The 17,080-nt window shown below is 37.6% G+C and overlaps 1 protein-coding gene across 7 annotated transcripts in view; it reads right to left on the bottom strand.

Moving 5' to 3' along the window:
• The window catches only part of LOC143230259 (BBSome complex member BBS7-like), a 69,097-nt gene that overhangs the window by 29,752 nt on the left and 22,265 nt on the right, over window positions 1-17,080 (bottom strand). For 4 of the 7 annotated variants that reach the window (XM_076463493.1, XM_076463487.1, XM_076463488.1 and 1 more), the window contains exons 9-12: window positions 15,241-15,252; window positions 9,372-9,421; window positions 7,913-8,046; window positions 6,667-6,751 (exon numbers count right to left, since the gene is read on the bottom strand). In XM_076463493.1, the coding sequence (XP_076319608.1) occupies window positions 6,667-6,751; window positions 7,913-8,046; window positions 9,372-9,421; window positions 15,241-15,252 (281 nt within the window). The remainder of the gene's footprint in view (window positions 1-6,666; window positions 6,752-7,912; window positions 8,047-9,371; window positions 9,422-15,240; window positions 15,253-17,080) is intronic. The other 3 variants (XM_076463494.1, XM_076463490.1, XM_076463491.1) reach the window with 1 other exon arrangement.

Genomic DNA, 17,080 nt, shown 5'->3' with positions numbered 1-17,080 from the left:
TGTCATCCAAGGACATACCCAATTCATCCAACTGTGTCTGGAAACAAAAGCCAAAAGGAGCAATGGCAGACCATCTATTCTGTAAAACATGGTCCACTTAGGAAGGAAAAAACAACTCCAGATGGGATACTGTAGTAAGTATCAGAGTTTTCCCACACACAGTAAAGACAGATGCATACGGCAGAGGTGTAGAGGACATTCATGAGACTCAAAGTACAAACTATGAACTGGAGAAGCATGGAAAGCCTCTGATGGTGAACAGGGTCCAACATCTTCGAGGCCAAGGTCCCGACAGAGCCATAGACCCATAGTCTAGTTTTGATTGAATAAGGGCACAATAGATTTTTAGCACAGAGCATCAATCTGCTCCCAAGAGGTGGAAGAAAGGATATAGAGGATGTTCAGTGCCCTTGTACACTTGACACATAGCTACCTGATGTGTAGAATAAAGGTCAGCTTATGGTCAAAGATAAGTCCCAAAAGTTTCACCTCAGAGATCCACAGAAAGCCCAACTTCTCTAAGATGGAGCTTGGGAATGAGGTGAATGCCCTGTTAGCAGCAGATGTGCATGTACACAGTTTTAGAGCAAGAAAAGATAAAACCATTTGTTGTGGTACACTTCAATAAATAACTGAGGGGAGTTTGTGGCTGCTGCTCAATAAACCTCATGCTCAACGACTGACACAAGATGTGGAAGTCGTTGGCATAGAGACTGCTGCAACTGTAGGTGGGAGTTGTCCAATAATGGCATTAATCTTTATAATAAAAGTGTGACACTCAATACACAGCCCTAATAGAACTCCAAGTTCCTGTGACAAAGTGTCAAACCTACACAAACTTCAATCACTGGTCCATTAAAATGTTTAATTAAAATGGGCAAATGACCACGCAACTCTATGAGTGAAGGTCTGCATAGAATGCCATACCTCCATATAATATCACAGGCTTTCTCAAGGTAAAAAAATAGAGAAACAAGGTGTTGTTGCTTGAGAAAGGCTTCCCTGATTGACGTTTCAAGTTAAATCAGGTGGTCCATGGTGGAGCTCTGTCATTGGAACCAACACTGGGTGGGAAAGAGAAGGTTGTTTGATTCAAGGAACCAAACAAGATGAGCATCAACCATCCCTCTCTCAGATCTTACAGATGTCTCGTCAAAGCAATCTGATTGTAGTTTGAAGGAATCTTGGGAACCTTCCCAGGCTTAGAAAAAGGGAAGACAACAGCATGGTGTCAAGCATCAGAAAAAAACATTCTCCTGCCAAATTCGGTTAAAAACAACCAGAAGAACAGAAAGAGAGGCAGGAGAGAGATGACTCAGCATCTTGTAGTGAATACCATCAGGTCTGACTGATGTACTGCCAGACTGATGAAGAGCAAGCTTGAATTTGACCAGCATAAAAGGGCAATTATTCTCGGAGAGATGATCAGCCAAAAATGAAAGAGGTGATCTCTCTGCTTGAGTCTTGATGGCTTAAAACAGGGGTCACCAAACGTTTTTCCACAAGGGGCCAGATTACTTGAGGAATGAGAAGCGCAGGCCGTATGATCATTATGTTCAATACTCATAAGCTAGAACGAAAGCTCTCTGTAAAAGACTTAACACTAAGTTTAGGATGCCACATTAGCCATGTGGGAGTAGCATGCAATGCACACATATAATAAAAAGCAAACAGAAATACAACCAACATTTTTATTTACCAAAGGGTTATCAAAGAAGGTGACACTAACAAAACAATTGTCACATTGCACATACATAGTGAGTACATATCTCAATTTCACTAAGCTGCAAAAAAGTTAGCGAGATTTATGAAATTGGCATTTGGCTTTCAAAATATCTTCAATGTTCAGTTTTGAATTGCTGCATCCAATCATTAGAATTGCTTTCAAATGTTCATCAGTCAACCTTGATCTATGTACCAACTTCACATACTTCATTTTTGAAAATGCTTCTTCACAGACATAAGTTGTTCCAAACACTGATGCCATACCAGATGCAAACTGCTTCAGCTTTGGAAAATCATTTTCAGGTATGCAGCTGTAAAATTCAATAAGTTGCCCCTCTCTGTGTTTTGCTTTCAACAAGTCATTTCCTTGCAAATCAATTTCCTCCAGCTGAAGTTCCTCGGCACGCGTCATCAATGACACAATCAAAAGGATTCTGAAAAGGAGAATGTTACTTTCGATCCTGTCAAGATCCAAAAATTTGTCTAAAATTGTTTATTTAAATCACCAATAATCTTTTTCTGAAACACCAGATTGACATCTTCTGCAATTCCAACATGAAACTCATTGAAACACTGAAAATGAGAGGTTTCCTCCTTCCAAATGTGCTTCAAACAATGACAGCTTTCTCTGAAATCCTTTAATGATTCTATAGAAATCACAGACAAGGTTATTCATCCCCTGAAATTTCAAGTTCAATTCATTCATGTGGGATGTGATGTCGACCAAAAATGGCAACTTTGACAACCAGGTTGGATCCGACAGAAGTGGATGGCTCTATATTTCTCGATAAGAAATATATCTATTTCTCTTCTCAGCTTATAAAAACGAGACAAGACTTTACGCAGCTGAGCCACCTCACCGCCATGTGATAAGGCAAGTCACAGAAATCCGAATCAATTTCTTCAAGAAACGCCTTGATTAAGTGCATGATGCCGAATAAAGTTCACTGCAGAAATGACTGGTTTCAGTACACAAGAAATATCTAAGTCTTTTCCACAGAGTGCTTGCTGATGTATGATACAGTGTATGAACAGAGCGCTTGGGAGTTGAAGATCTTCCAACTGTTTCCTGATCAGCCCCACCAGACCCTTTTTTACTCCAGCCATGTTTTTTCCTCCATAAACTGTTACACCTCTAAGCTGATTCCACTGAAGGTTATAGTCTTGCAAAGTTTTATTCACTTCCATGAAAATGTCTTCTCCAGTTGTTCTTCCGTGATATGAAAGTCGAAATTAACTCAACAAATGAACACAATAAGTTGTGACATACTCGAGATACCAGTAGACTCATCCAGTGCCAGAGAATACCATAGGAAGATTCTAGCTTTTTGTTGTATCTGTAATCGATGTTCTCTCCAAGTTCTTCTGCTCTCCGTATAACTGAAGTTGCTGAAAGGCTGATACTTTCAAAGAAATTGGCTTTTTCAGGACAAAGTTCATTTGCTGCTTCCATCATACATTCTTTGATGAAGTTGCCGTCAGTAAAAGGTTTTCCTCGCTCTGCCATCCTATGCACTATTTCGTAACTTGTATGAGTGACAGATTCATTTTCAGCAAACTTTCTTGTGAAGAGATTCTTTTGAGATTCAAAAACACGTTTCATGGATTCAAATTTCTCAGAACGAAACTTTCCTGAAAATTTCAAATATGTTGATAGATGTTTTGTTTCATAGTGACGCCGAAGATTGTACTCTTTCAAAACGGCAACACTTTTAGAGCATATCACACAAGTAGCTTTCTGGTTTCCACAAAGAAGTACTTTTCTCCCCATTCTTCATTTAGAAAGTACGACACTCAGAGTCAACTTTTCTTCTTTTAAAAGCAGCCATAATGATGGGTGAAAAAAAACAGGATCTGAAAAGGAAAAACACAGAACACTGTGAGAAAAGTATTGTACTGGTCCAAGAATGCACAAACAAAATATATTGAAACGTACGTTTGCCACGACACTTACCTAAGAACGAGTTTCGAAAAGCGCATACCCCGACTACTAAGAGAAATGAGTTTGCTGAAGCGGTAACCCTAGGCCGCTGAATTTACAAGATGAGTCGATAGGACAAGGGCTAAGTCTGTACTTGTTTTCAAAATCCTAATGCTTTCATAGATATAAATAAAAGGGCAGCAAGAACAAAAGAAGAATTTTCCTATAATTGGTTAAAAAATACGCATGACAGCCTTGTTTCTTTTTATCATAACGTGTTGTGTTTGCCAGCTCAAAGTGACCACCAGTGTGATTTATTTTGTTGTGACAGTTGGACATTTGAGGAAATGTCACTTTTTATTTGCAAGTGGCTAGCTGCTGGCGGGCCAGACAAAATGAGTTTTTGAGCCTTCCACTGCATGTGTCAGACTGGGTTTCATCATAAATGAGGATACCAAGGGAAACATATCAAGGCTTTAGGAATAGACTGAGTAGCTGCTTGGACAATACAGTCAGTTATTGCTGCCACAGAGTTATCTATCAATGATTTACACACAATGGCAGGATCACGTTCTGAAAGAGGAGTGAAAGATGGCCAGTTGGCCTGGTCCAGCTTCCACTGTGGCATGCAGATTTGGTTGCAATGACCATGGCCAAACCCTCTCAGTATAGTAAGAAAATAATCACTGCCCTGTGAGTCACTGTCAACCTCCCAAGAGAAATTAAAAAAAAAAAGCAAATGGGAGCAGGTAGAGAGCAATAGCAGTAAAAGACTGTACACAGGAGAGAAAGGTTATGATCTTAGAGCATACACTACAGAATGAGCCCTCCCATCAATATCAGTACCACCACAGAGGGGATTATGTCCACTGAAGTCCCCCCAGGAGACAGTAACTGTTCAACAAGAGCATCAAGGTCTGACTGATCATAGGCCTCCTCAGGAGACAGGTAGAGAACAAACAGTGATGGTACGACTCAAGAAAACATGGATGGTTACAGCCTCCAAGTGTGTATCAAGTTGCAAAGATAGTACTAGTACATGCTAATCAACCAGCAGTGCTACCCTTCCATGCACTTGGCCATCCCATAGCCTGTCATTTCTTGACAAAGAAAACTGACAAAAGGTGACTGTATCAGCAGGTTTCACAAATGTTTCCTGTAAGGAAAGACAAAGATACAGGATGGTAAGAATCAATCAATGTTTTGATGTCATCCAAATTAGAATAAAAAACTCGACAGCTCCTCTGTATTAAAGTAGCCATTTCTATTTAGGTGAAGGAAAACTGGACAGAGAGCCCTTCTGCTTTCAACCATGTTGTTTCTCTTTATTTGAAGGTCTATTGACCTCAATGGATCCTGCCTGGGTTGAGTGTGCAGATCTCTGTCAGTAGATGAAAATTCCAGTGACTAAGGGTGTAAAAAAATAATCATTCTGTTTCTCTGGGTCAAAGAAGACAGACCTGAGGAAGCACCAAAAGCTGAAGTCAAAGAAGGTGGATCCTGGTGGGGATAGAGATAGGTGTTGACATTGACTTGCCAACTCTCTTAACTAAAGAGAGCAAAAGCTTCTTCATATGGTTTGAAAATGATTCAATTGAAGATACAGAGAGATCTATCTGCACTCCCATTGTAACAGTGGAACAAAGTGCAGTAGCATACGTCCGAGATGAAGTGGTGGATAGTAACTTTCAAGTCTTGAGGTAAGAAATGCTATGAACCATTTGCAAATGCTGTACCACTTTTTCCTATATCCACCTAGGGCAAGAACAAAAGTAAGAGGGGTGAGAGCCACCATAATTAGCACAACAAGGACCCATTTTGCACTGAAAAAAATCAAGGTCCTTGCCACTGCAACAAACACGTCAAGGAACCATGACGTCTCTGAGTGCCCAAACCGCTGACACTGGAAACATCTGGGAGGGTTTGGAATATACAGCTACACCTTGCAATTTAGATAATCCACCTTGATAGTGGCAGGTGGACATGGTGATGTAAATGTCACAATTAGGACACTGGTCAGCATCATAATTCCATCTCACTGCAAAAGCTCCTTTGGTGGAGAAACCAGCAAGGATCTCTAACTCAGAGATGTCCTTCAAGTCCTTCTCAACAATAGCTTGTAATGACTAACTCAATATATCCCCAATAAGCCTTTGAATGCAAGAGTAGTTCACTCTGTTTTAGAGTGGATGTTTCCACCAAGAAGACCCCAGAACATAGCTTTGCAAGAGGAGTTCACTTTTGACTAGCTTAGGAGAGCCAGCAAGCCCCTCCACTCCCTTCTGAATAAAAAAGGGAGACAGTTGCCCTAAAGATTTTTCTAGTAAAAATGTAATATCAGAACATGAAGTACAGTACTGAAGAAATTGAAGATTACTGTTCAGAATCTTCAAGACACGGTTGTATACTTAAGGTCTTTATTTTTATAATTTTATTTTTATTTGGGGTTGGGAGATCCCTAAAAAATAAAAGATTATTTTGGTGCCCACTGACTCCATCCGCCATGAAGCCCTACAAGGGGATGCACTATAATGCCAAACAAGGATACTGCAGCAACACCAGAGTTTAGTGAGCACTATAACCAAACATCAGCATTAGACACAATGTCCACAACACCCGATGAGAACATCCAACACTGGTACTTAGTTGACCCTAGCCAAAGCAGACCAGCTGACTGACCCTGGGGGCCACCCAAGACCTCCCATCTATAAGAATTCAAGGCCAAAGTGGTGTGCTAGAGTTTGACTCTTCAACCACCAGGATTCTCTCCTCCTCTTCACGGGTCGCCATGCAGGGCAAACATGTGGGTGTATGTTAGATCCCAGAAGAGGTAATCTGAAAGTACATAACCTTCTCTGGAAGGTCCCCTCACAATGTACAGAAATTCACACTGAGGGGTATTAAAACTTGAACATTCACTTTTCATCAAAAGTCACCCACATAATCACAAATTTCCAACCATGAAAATAGAAGGAAAAAAAGCATAACTCAATATATAGCACAATAAAGTCTAAACGTACCTGTATAAGTTGTTGCCAACAGCTCATCGTAACCAGCATTTCCAACAACACCACCCTGAATTGACGTGATGCTTTCTCCACAGCTCTGTAAAAAAATTAAAACAACATATCACTATTAATTACACCTTTCTCCACAGCTCTATAATAAACTTAAGACCACATATCAGTACTAATTATATTGCTACTCATTTAGTAGAAAACAATAAGCAAATACGATGACTTTAACTAAATGTTTTTCTACAAACTCTTCTAAATGTATATATAATATCTACTATGTTAGGAGGTTAAACTATATCAGCTGACACTATTTTTAACACATTTCATTACTTTGACAGTAATATACAAGTAAGATGGTTGCAATTGTGGAAAAGAGTTGTTTGTTTGCTGAATTTCTCAAAAGTTCACTTGAGAGCTAATTGCATTACAAGTCCCAACAATAAAAATGGGATTAACCATAACATCACAATGCCCCAATGATAGAAAAGACAAGCATGTTAAATGATGGGGATTCCAAACTGCTGTTTACAGATTACAAGTGGAGTGCCCTCATGATCAAGCTTTACGTGGAATATTAATCTAATATGAAAATCACGAAATTACACAATAAATATCACCATGTGCTGTGGGGAAAATATTCTGCATTCTCCATTAAATTACACAATCACACTGGCACTCATTTTACACAGAACTAAGGTGATAACACTGCACAACAAAGTTTTTGCTTCTTGAACACTGTTGAGTGTTTCTTATAGATTTTTGGCTGCTGATCATGAAAATCACATCCAAATTTGCCCATCATGTACTGTTTCATCAAAATCTTCAGTTTCACCAGGACATTGCTGCAATGGAAAAATGATATCAGGGCAACTGGAATCCGTCAATACTTGCTGACTACTGTTGGACAATGCAACGTGATGCACCGGACATTGAATACAAACGAAAATCAGGAGAAAAACACTTTTAATTATGTTGAACTTAATAGCGTATTAGAAACATAAGCGCAATTAAATATGTTACTGCTGGTAAACAGTTAACTGTCTATTTCTCAGAGTTCCTACGTGATGAAGCAAAACCAAAACTATATTTGTGCATATCCACCAGGTACCTGTCATAATCAGCAAAAACTTTTCAGGAAGCACAACTTTTCACAAAAATTGAGGTGCAGTGTAAGTTTTAAACGAACCTGTAAGTTAAGAACAAATCCATCCTATCTCTACTGACAGAAAATTAAACTTAAAGCACTTACAAAAGAATATCTCAGAACGGGTTCGTCACATTCTTCGTCACAACTGTAGACTTCCACGACCCCATCATTCCGACCAACTATTAAATCTTTTACACCATTTGCTGTTATGTCATAGTTATCCATACAAACTACTCCTGTGGAGAAGAATTCAGAGCATTGTACAATCACATAATAAATTCATAATACTTGTTCAATGTACCAAACCTAACACACGTGATTTTATTAACTTCAAAAATAATATAGTTGCTTATTGTCATCATGTTAAGCATTAACTGAACACCAGCAGTTCTTGATATAATCAAACCACATTTCAAGCAAAGAAAAATGACATTCATTAATAAGATATATGAACAAGAAATATGCAAGATTTAAGCTGAAAAACAGAAAGGTTTGAGTAATAAACACTTTAAAGTCACTAAGCCCTTTTGTGCTAGTAAACATGCATGTTCAGGAAAACTGGTTCATTGATAATAACTTTATATGCTATTCAAGTCAACTAACTTGAATAAAAGTATTTCCTTATAAAACATTTCACTTCTTAATAAAGTAAACTTGTTAATGAAATAACATGTCCAAAGAAATATTTGTGATTCCTATTTCTACAGGCACTTCTTTTCTTTTAAATTCAGAGCTTAATTTGGTATTTTATTAACATCATAACCTAATATAAATATTTTAATTTAATGCACGTATTTTTAAAATTCTTTGCTAATGCCATATATAAATATAAATATATAGATATATATATTACACATGGTACCCTTACCACCACTTCTTTTATATATACATATATAGATATATATATTAAACATGGTACCCTTACCACCACTTCTTTTATATATACATATATAGATATATATATTACACATGGTACCCTTACCACCACTTCTTTTATATATACATATATAGATATATATATTACACATGGTACCCTTACCACCACTTCTTTTTATATATACATATATGGATATATATATTACACATGGTACCCTTACCGCCACTTCTTATATATATACATATATGGATATATATATTACACATGGTACCCTTACCACCATTTCTTTTATATATATATATATATGGATATATATATTACACATGGTACCCTTACCGCCACTTCTTTTATATATACATATATGGATATATATATTACACATGGTACCCTTACCACCAAAGCTTCTTTTATATATACATATATAGATATATATATTACACATGGTACCCTTACCACCACTTCTTTTATATATACATATATAGATATATATATTACACATGGTACCCTTACCACCACTTCTTTTATATATACATATATAGATATATATATTACACATGGTACCCTTCTTACCACCACTTCTTTTATATATACATATATAGATATATATATTACACATGGTACCCTTACCACCACTTCTTTTATATATACATATATAGATATATATATTACACATGGTACCCTTACCACCACTTCTTTTTGTGTTAGGAATTTCCCACCTGTGAGTTGGAACAAACCTATCAAAAGAAAACGTTTCACTATCTCAATAACTTAAAAAGTGATTTTATTACAAACTGCTTACCTTAAGTAACAAACCTACTAGATTGTTTCATTACAAACTGCTTACCTTAAGTAACAAATCTACTAGATGGTTTCATTAGAAACTGCTTACCTTAAGTAACAAACCTACTAGGTGGTTTCATTAGAAACTGCTTATCTTAAGTAACAAACCTACTATATGGTTTCATTACAAACTGCTTACCTCAAGTAACAAACCTACTAGATTGTTTCATTACAAACTGCTTACCTTAAGTAACAAACCTACTAGATGGTTTCATTACAAACTACTTACCTTAAGTAACAAACCTACTAGATGGTTTCATTACAAACTGCTTACCTTAAGTAACAAACCTACCATTTGGTTTCATTACAAACTGCTTACCTTAAGTAACAAACCTACTAGATTGTTTCATTACAAACTGCTTACCTTAAGTAACAAACCTACCAGATGGTTTCATTACAAACTGCTTACCTTAAGTAACAAACCTACCAGATGGTTTCATTACAAACTGCTTACCTAAAGTAACAAACCTACCAGATGGTTTCATTACAAACTGTTCACCTAAAGTAACAAACCTACCAGATGGTTTCATTACAAACTGCTTATCTCAAGTAACAAACCTACCAGATGGTTTCATTACAAACTGTTCACCTAAAGTAACAAACCTACCAGATGGTTTCATTACAAATTGCTTACCTTAAGTAACAAATTTCAAAGATGGTTTCATTACAAACTGCTTACCTCAAGTAACAAACCTACCAGATGGTTTCATTACAAACTGCTTACCTTAAGAAACAAACCTACGAGATGGTTTCATTACAAACTGCTTATCTCAAGTAACAAACCTACCAGATGGTTTCATTACAAACTGCTTACCTTAAGTAACAAACCTACCAGATGGTTTCATTACAAACTGCTTACCTTAAGTAACAAACCTACCAGATGGTTTCATTACAAACTGCTTACCTCAAGTAACAAACCTACCAGATGGTTTCATTACAAACTGCTTACCTTAAGTAACAAACTTCAAAGATGGTTTCATTACAAACTGCTTACCTAAAGTAACAAACCTACAACATGATTTCATTACAAACTGCTGACCTCAAGTAACAAGCCGACTAGTTGGTTTCATTACAAACTGCTTACATTAAGTAACAAACCTACTAGATGGTTTCATTACAAACTGCTTACCTCATGTAACAAACCTACCAGATAGTTTCATTACAAACTGCTTATCTCAAGTAATAAACCTACCAGATGGTTTCATTGAAAACCATTTACCACAAGTAACAAAACTACCAGATGGTTTCAATAAAAACCACTTGGTTTATTGTTTGATTTGGTGTTTTATGGCACAAAGCAGCTAGGCTATCTCGCCAACATCCAGTAAAAGTTAAAATTAAAGTAAATTTAGTAAAATTCATAAAAAAAATTAAGGTAAAACAAATCAAAGTTTAAAAAAAAACATAAATGGAGGTCTCACAAAATGCCATACCTGCATGTTGTATCATAACCATTCTCAATGTCAAAGAATATTGATACAAGATTGTTTGAGAAAGGCTTCCCTGACTGACGTTTCAAGTCAAATAAGGTGGTCCATGGTGGAGTGCTGTCGTTAGAACCCACACTGGGTGGGTGAGAGGAGGTGTATGATTCAAGGAACCAAACAAGATGAGCATTAACCATCTTTTCTAAAGTCTTACAGAGACAGCTCATCAAAGCAACTGGACAATAGTTTGAAGGAATCTTGGGATCCTTCCCAGACTTAGAGAAAGGTAGGACAATAGCCTGGCACCAGGCATCAGGAAAAACATTCTCCTGCCAGATCCAGTTAAAAACAATCAGAAGAATATCAAGAGAAGCAGGAGAGAGATGGTGCAACATTTCATAGTGTACATCATCAGCTCCAACCAATATACTGCCAGACCAATGAAGGGCCAGTTTGAGTTCCACCAGTGTAAAGGGACGATTATAGTCATAGAGACAATCAACTCGAAAGGAAAGAAATGATCACTCTGCCTGAGTCATGATGGCTAAGAAGGTGGAGAATGAAGGAGAAGTGCTAAATACCCAACAATAGCTTTCACCTAGAGTATTGGCGATGCTCCGGGTATCAGCTACTTCCTGGCCATCAAAGAGCAAGATCGAGAGGTGGAGAGAATTGTATTGCCCACTGACCTTTCGAATCTTGTCCCATATGACTTTGGAACTGGTGGAAGAAGATATGCCAGTTGTGAACTTAATCCAAAATTCCTTCTGGGTTTTGAATATCTTACCCACCGAGCATGTGCACAGGCCTGCTGGAAAGCAATACAGTTCAAGAGAGTAGGATATTTACAGAAAGTATCCCAGGCCTGTTTTTGAGCTTTCCATGCCATTTGGCAGGTAGGATTCCATCACGGACAAGAATATCATGGAAAATATGTCGAGGAATTAGGAATACATTGAGCAGCTGCTTGAATAATACAGCCAGTTACTGCTATCAGCCAGTCATCTAATGATGGCAGGATCAAATTCTGTGAGAACAGTAAAAGAGGACCAGTTTCCATGTGCCAGCTTCCACCTGAGCATGCGGGTCAGGTGGCATCAACCACAGGCAATCTGTCAAAATTATTGGAAAATGATCACTGCCTCGTGGATTATTGTTAACCCTCCATGAAAAATGGGAGAATAGTGAAGGAGAGCAAATTGAGAGATCAATAGCAGTAAAGGACTGACTAGATGCATGGAAATAAGTAGAAGAACCAGTATTGCAGAGAGAAAGGTTGTGATCAGAGAGCATACACTCAACAGAGCAACCTCTCCTATCAATATCAGCACTTCCCCCAGAGGGGATGATGATCATTAAAGTCCCACAGAATGAAAAAGGAAGACGGCAACTGTTCAATGAGAGCATCCAGGTCTGATTGAGCATAGGTGTCTCAAGGCAAAAAGTAGAGAGAACAAAAATGATGGTACAACCCAAGGAAACATGGATGGTTACTGCCTCCTAGAGTATGTCGAGTGACAAAAACAGGGTGGGCACATGCTGGTCAACCAACAGTGCCACTCCTCCATGCACTTGTTAATCACACAGTTTGTCATTTCTGTACAAAGAAAACCACTGAAAGGTAACTGTATCAGCAGGTTTCAGATATGTCTCCTGTAAGGAAAGACAAACAGGATGGTAGGAAGCAATCAATGTTTTGATGTCATCCAGATTAGAATGTAAAACTCGACAGTTCATTGTATTAAGGTGACCATTTCATTTATGTGTAGGCAGATTGGCTGAAGAACCCTTCTGTTTACGACCATGTCTTTTTCTTTACTGTCTTTATTCAAAGAAGGTCCATTCACCTCCATGGATCCTGCCCTGTGTTGATTGGGCAGGTCTTTGCTGTTGGAAGAGGATTCCAGTGACTGAGGATGTGAACAAATGATCGTTTTGCATCTTGGGGTGGGAGAAGAAGATGTATCCAAGGAAATGCCTGTACCCAAAACCAAAGGAAGGGGATCTTGAGATTTGTTGGAATAAGTAAGGGACAGAGATGGGTGTTGAAGTTGATTCATCAACTTTTTCAACCATGGAAGTCAAAATACTTTTCATTTGTTTTGAAAACGATTATTTTGGAGGCACAGAGAGATCTATCTGCACTCACACCGTAGTAGTGGAATGAAGTGCAGCAGCATACGTCCGAGATGAAGTGGTGGACAGCAACTTTTGAACCTCAGGATGTGTAATGTTATGAATCATTTTCAAATGATGCACCTCCTTTTCTTCGAACCATTTAAAGCAAGAATGAAGTAAAATGGGTGAGAGGCATTGCAATTGACACAATGACGGCCTGTTTCACACTCACAGGCATCATGGTCCTTGCCACCTCAACGAGCACACATCAAGGAACCACAACATGACATCTTTGAATGACTGAACCTCTGACACTGGAAACATTGGAGAGATTTTGGAATGTATGGCCATACCCTGCAATTAAGATAACCTGCCTTGATGATGCCTGGTGGACGTGTTGATGTAAATGTCAGAATAAGGATACTGGTCGGCATCATAATTCCATCTTTGTGAGTAGAGATACACCTCATTACAGAAACTCCTTGATTGGAGAAACCAGCAAGTATCTCTGACTTGGGGATGTTCTTCAAATCCCTCTCAACAAAACTTCTCATGATGAATTCAAAGTTGCATGGGGAGATATACCTCAACAGGTATATCCTCAATCACCCTTGAATGCAAGAGGAGTTCAATGTGTTGAGACGTGGATGTTTCCACCAATATGTTACCCAATTGAAGCTTCTTTACTAACTTTGGAGAGCCAGCAAGTCCCTCCAGTCCCATTCTGAATGAAAAAGGGAGACATTTGCCCAAAAGGTTTGTCTGCAAGAGAACATAGGATAAGAAAATGAGGTACAACAGGTGTTACAGATGTTGAAGATTGCTGCTCAGAATCTTCAAGACATGGACGTTTCCTACATACTGTTTTTTCACTATTTTATTTAAGTTTTTATTTGGAGAATCCATAATAAAAGAAGGAATATATCAGTGCCCACTAACCCCACCCACCATGGAGCCCTACGAGGGGATGCACTACAATGTCAAACAAGGACACTGCAGCAATGCCAGTTTTTCATGAGCACTATACCCAAACAACAGCACCAGATACATTGTCCACAACACCTGTGGAGAACATCCAACACAGGTACTTGGTTGACCCTAGCCAAGTGGACCAGTCGACTGACCCCAGGGGGCCACCCCAAGGCCACCCGTCTGCAGAAATTCAAATCCAAAGTGGTGTGTTAGGGTTGGACCCTTCAACCACCAGAATCCTCTCCTCCCCTTCATGGGTCACCATGCACGGCAAACGTGTGGGTGGATGTTTAGATTCCAGAGGAGGTAACCTGAAAGAACTGAACCTTCCCTGAGAGGTCCCCTCACCATGTTCAGGAATCCACACCGAGAAAACAAACTACTTACCTCAAGTAACAAACCTACAAGATGGTTTCATTACAAACTACTTACCTCAAGTAACAAACTGACGAGATGATTTCATTACAAGCTACTTACGTCAAGTAACAAACCTATGAGATAATTTCATTACAAACTACTTACCTCAAGTAGCAAACCTACGAGATGATTTCATTACAAAACTATTTACCTCAAGTAACAAACCGACAAGATGATTTCATTACAAACTACTTACCTCAAGTAGCAAACCTACCAGGTGGTTTCATTACAAACTACTTACCTCAAATAACAAAACTTTATCACGTCTACACTTTTAAAATACTCTTGGGACACCAGAATATCTTACCTGCTATACAGAAACAGACAGGGACACCAGAATATCTTACCCATTATACAGAAACAGACAGGGACAACAGATTTATCTTACCCATTATACAGAAGCAGCCAGGGACACCAGAATATCTTACCACAGTATAGAAACAGACAGGGACACCAGAATATCTTACCACTATATAGAAAGAGACAGGGACACCAGAATATCTTACCACTATATAGAAAGAGACAGGGACACCAGAATATCTTACCACTATATAGAAACAGACAGGGACACTAGAATATCTTACCGCTATATAGAAACAGACAGGGACACTAGAATATCTTACCGCTATATAGAAACAGACAGGGACACTAGAATATCTTACCACTATATAGAAACAGACAGGGACACCAGAATATCTTACTACTATATAGAAACAGACAGGGACATCAGAATATCTTACCACTATACAGAGACAGACAGGGACACCAGAATATCTTACCTGTCTTCATCCCTGGACAGCATTTAGAAAGAACAATAACAATGCATGAAAACTGTTAAAATACTTTTTAACTTTTAGAAATATTGTATTCATAAAGGTTCTTTTCTCATCACTAAAAAGTCACAAAATTTGAATATTTTCCCCTTTCTTCCACATTCAATTTCATACTTTACACCATGAGGTGCTGTAGAACAATCATAAAGTAATAACTGTTATATGCAAAAAATAAAAAACAAAAATCAAATAAAGTCAGTGTTTCCAAACTTCATTATGAATAATCACTAACAATCCCTTAATTATGTATTTTTAATATGTTTTTGTGTTTGACTTTTAATAGTTTAAATGTAGAGGATTTGAGCCCAGTTAGTCTGTTGCTCTGACATGCGATTTTCAAATTGTAGGTCTCAAGTGCCTTTCAAAATGATCATGTACACATTTAACATTATTAATCTGAAAACTTGCTGCTGTTCCTCATAGGAGAAGGTTTTATTAACACTTTCTTGTAAAAGACACTTTATCAATAGTAACACTTCTATAATAGTAATGGTTCTCATTTGAATAATTCTGCAGTAACACAGGACCCTGGGAGTGTAGTAACAGTTGTTGTTTGAACACTTCTGTAGTAACACTGGACTTTGGGTGTACTAACAGTTGTTGCTTGAATACTTACATAGTGACACAGAACAGTTGTCGTTTGAACACTTCTCTTTTTGTCAAATTACATACTGTAGTTTGTTTCTTAAGTAGTACTACAGCTGGTTTCTCTCTTTTTGTCAAATTACATACTGTAGTTTGTTTCTTAAGTAGAACTACAGCTGGTTTCTCTCTTTTTGTCAAATTACATACTGTAGTTTGTTTCTTAAGTAGTACTACAGCTGGTTTCTGTCTTTTTGTCAAATTACATACTGTAGTTTGTTTCTTAAGTAGTACTACAGCTGGTTTCTCTCTTTTTGTCAAATTACATACTGTAGTTTGTTTCTTAAGTAGTACTACAACTGGTTTCTCTCTTTTTGTCAAATTACATACTGTAGTTTGTTTCTTAAGTAGTACTACAGCCGGTTTCTCTCTTTTTGTTAAATTACATACTGTAGTTTGTTTCTTAAGTAGTACTACAGCTGGTTTCTCTCTTTTTGTCAAATTACATACTGTAGTTTGTTTCTTAAGTACTACTACAGCTGGTTTCTCCCTTTTTGTCAAATTACATACTGTAGTTTGTTTCTTAAGTAGTACTACAGCTGGTTTCTCTCTTTTTGTCAAATTACATACTGTAGTTTGTTTCTTAAGTAGTACTACAGCTGGTTTCTCTCTTTTTGTGTAATTACATACTGTAGTTTAATTCATAAGTAGTACTTAAGCTGGTTTCTCTCTTTTTGTCAAATTACATACTGTAGTTTGTTTCTTAAGTAGTACTACAGCTGGTTTCTCCCTTTTTGTCAAATTACATACTGTAGTTTGTTTCTTAAGTACTACTACAGTTGGTTTCTCTCTTTTTGTCAAATTACATACTGTAGTTTGTTTCTTAAGTAGTACTACAGCTGGTTTCTCTCTTTTTGTCAAATTACATACTGTAGTTTGTTTCTTAAGTAGTACTTCAGATGGTTTCTCTCTTTTTGTCAAATTACATACTGTAGTTTGTTTCTTAAGTAGTACTACAGCTGGTTTCTCTCTTTTGTCAAATTACATACTGTAGTTTGTTTCTTAAGTAGTACTTCAGCTGGTTTCTCTCTTTTTTGTCAAATTACATACTGTAGTTTGTTTCTTAAGTAGTACTACAGCTGGTTTCTCTCTTTTGTCAAATTACATACTGTAGTTTGTTTCTTAAGTAGTACTTCAGCTGGTT

Source organism: Tachypleus tridentatus, chromosome 10 (assembly GCF_004210375.1).
Source record: "Tachypleus tridentatus isolate NWPU-2018 chromosome 10, ASM421037v1, whole genome shotgun sequence".
Classification (NCBI taxonomy): domain Eukaryota; kingdom Metazoa; phylum Arthropoda; class Merostomata; order Xiphosura; family Limulidae; genus Tachypleus; species Tachypleus tridentatus.
This window is presented reverse-complemented; position numbering and strand designations above follow the sequence as displayed.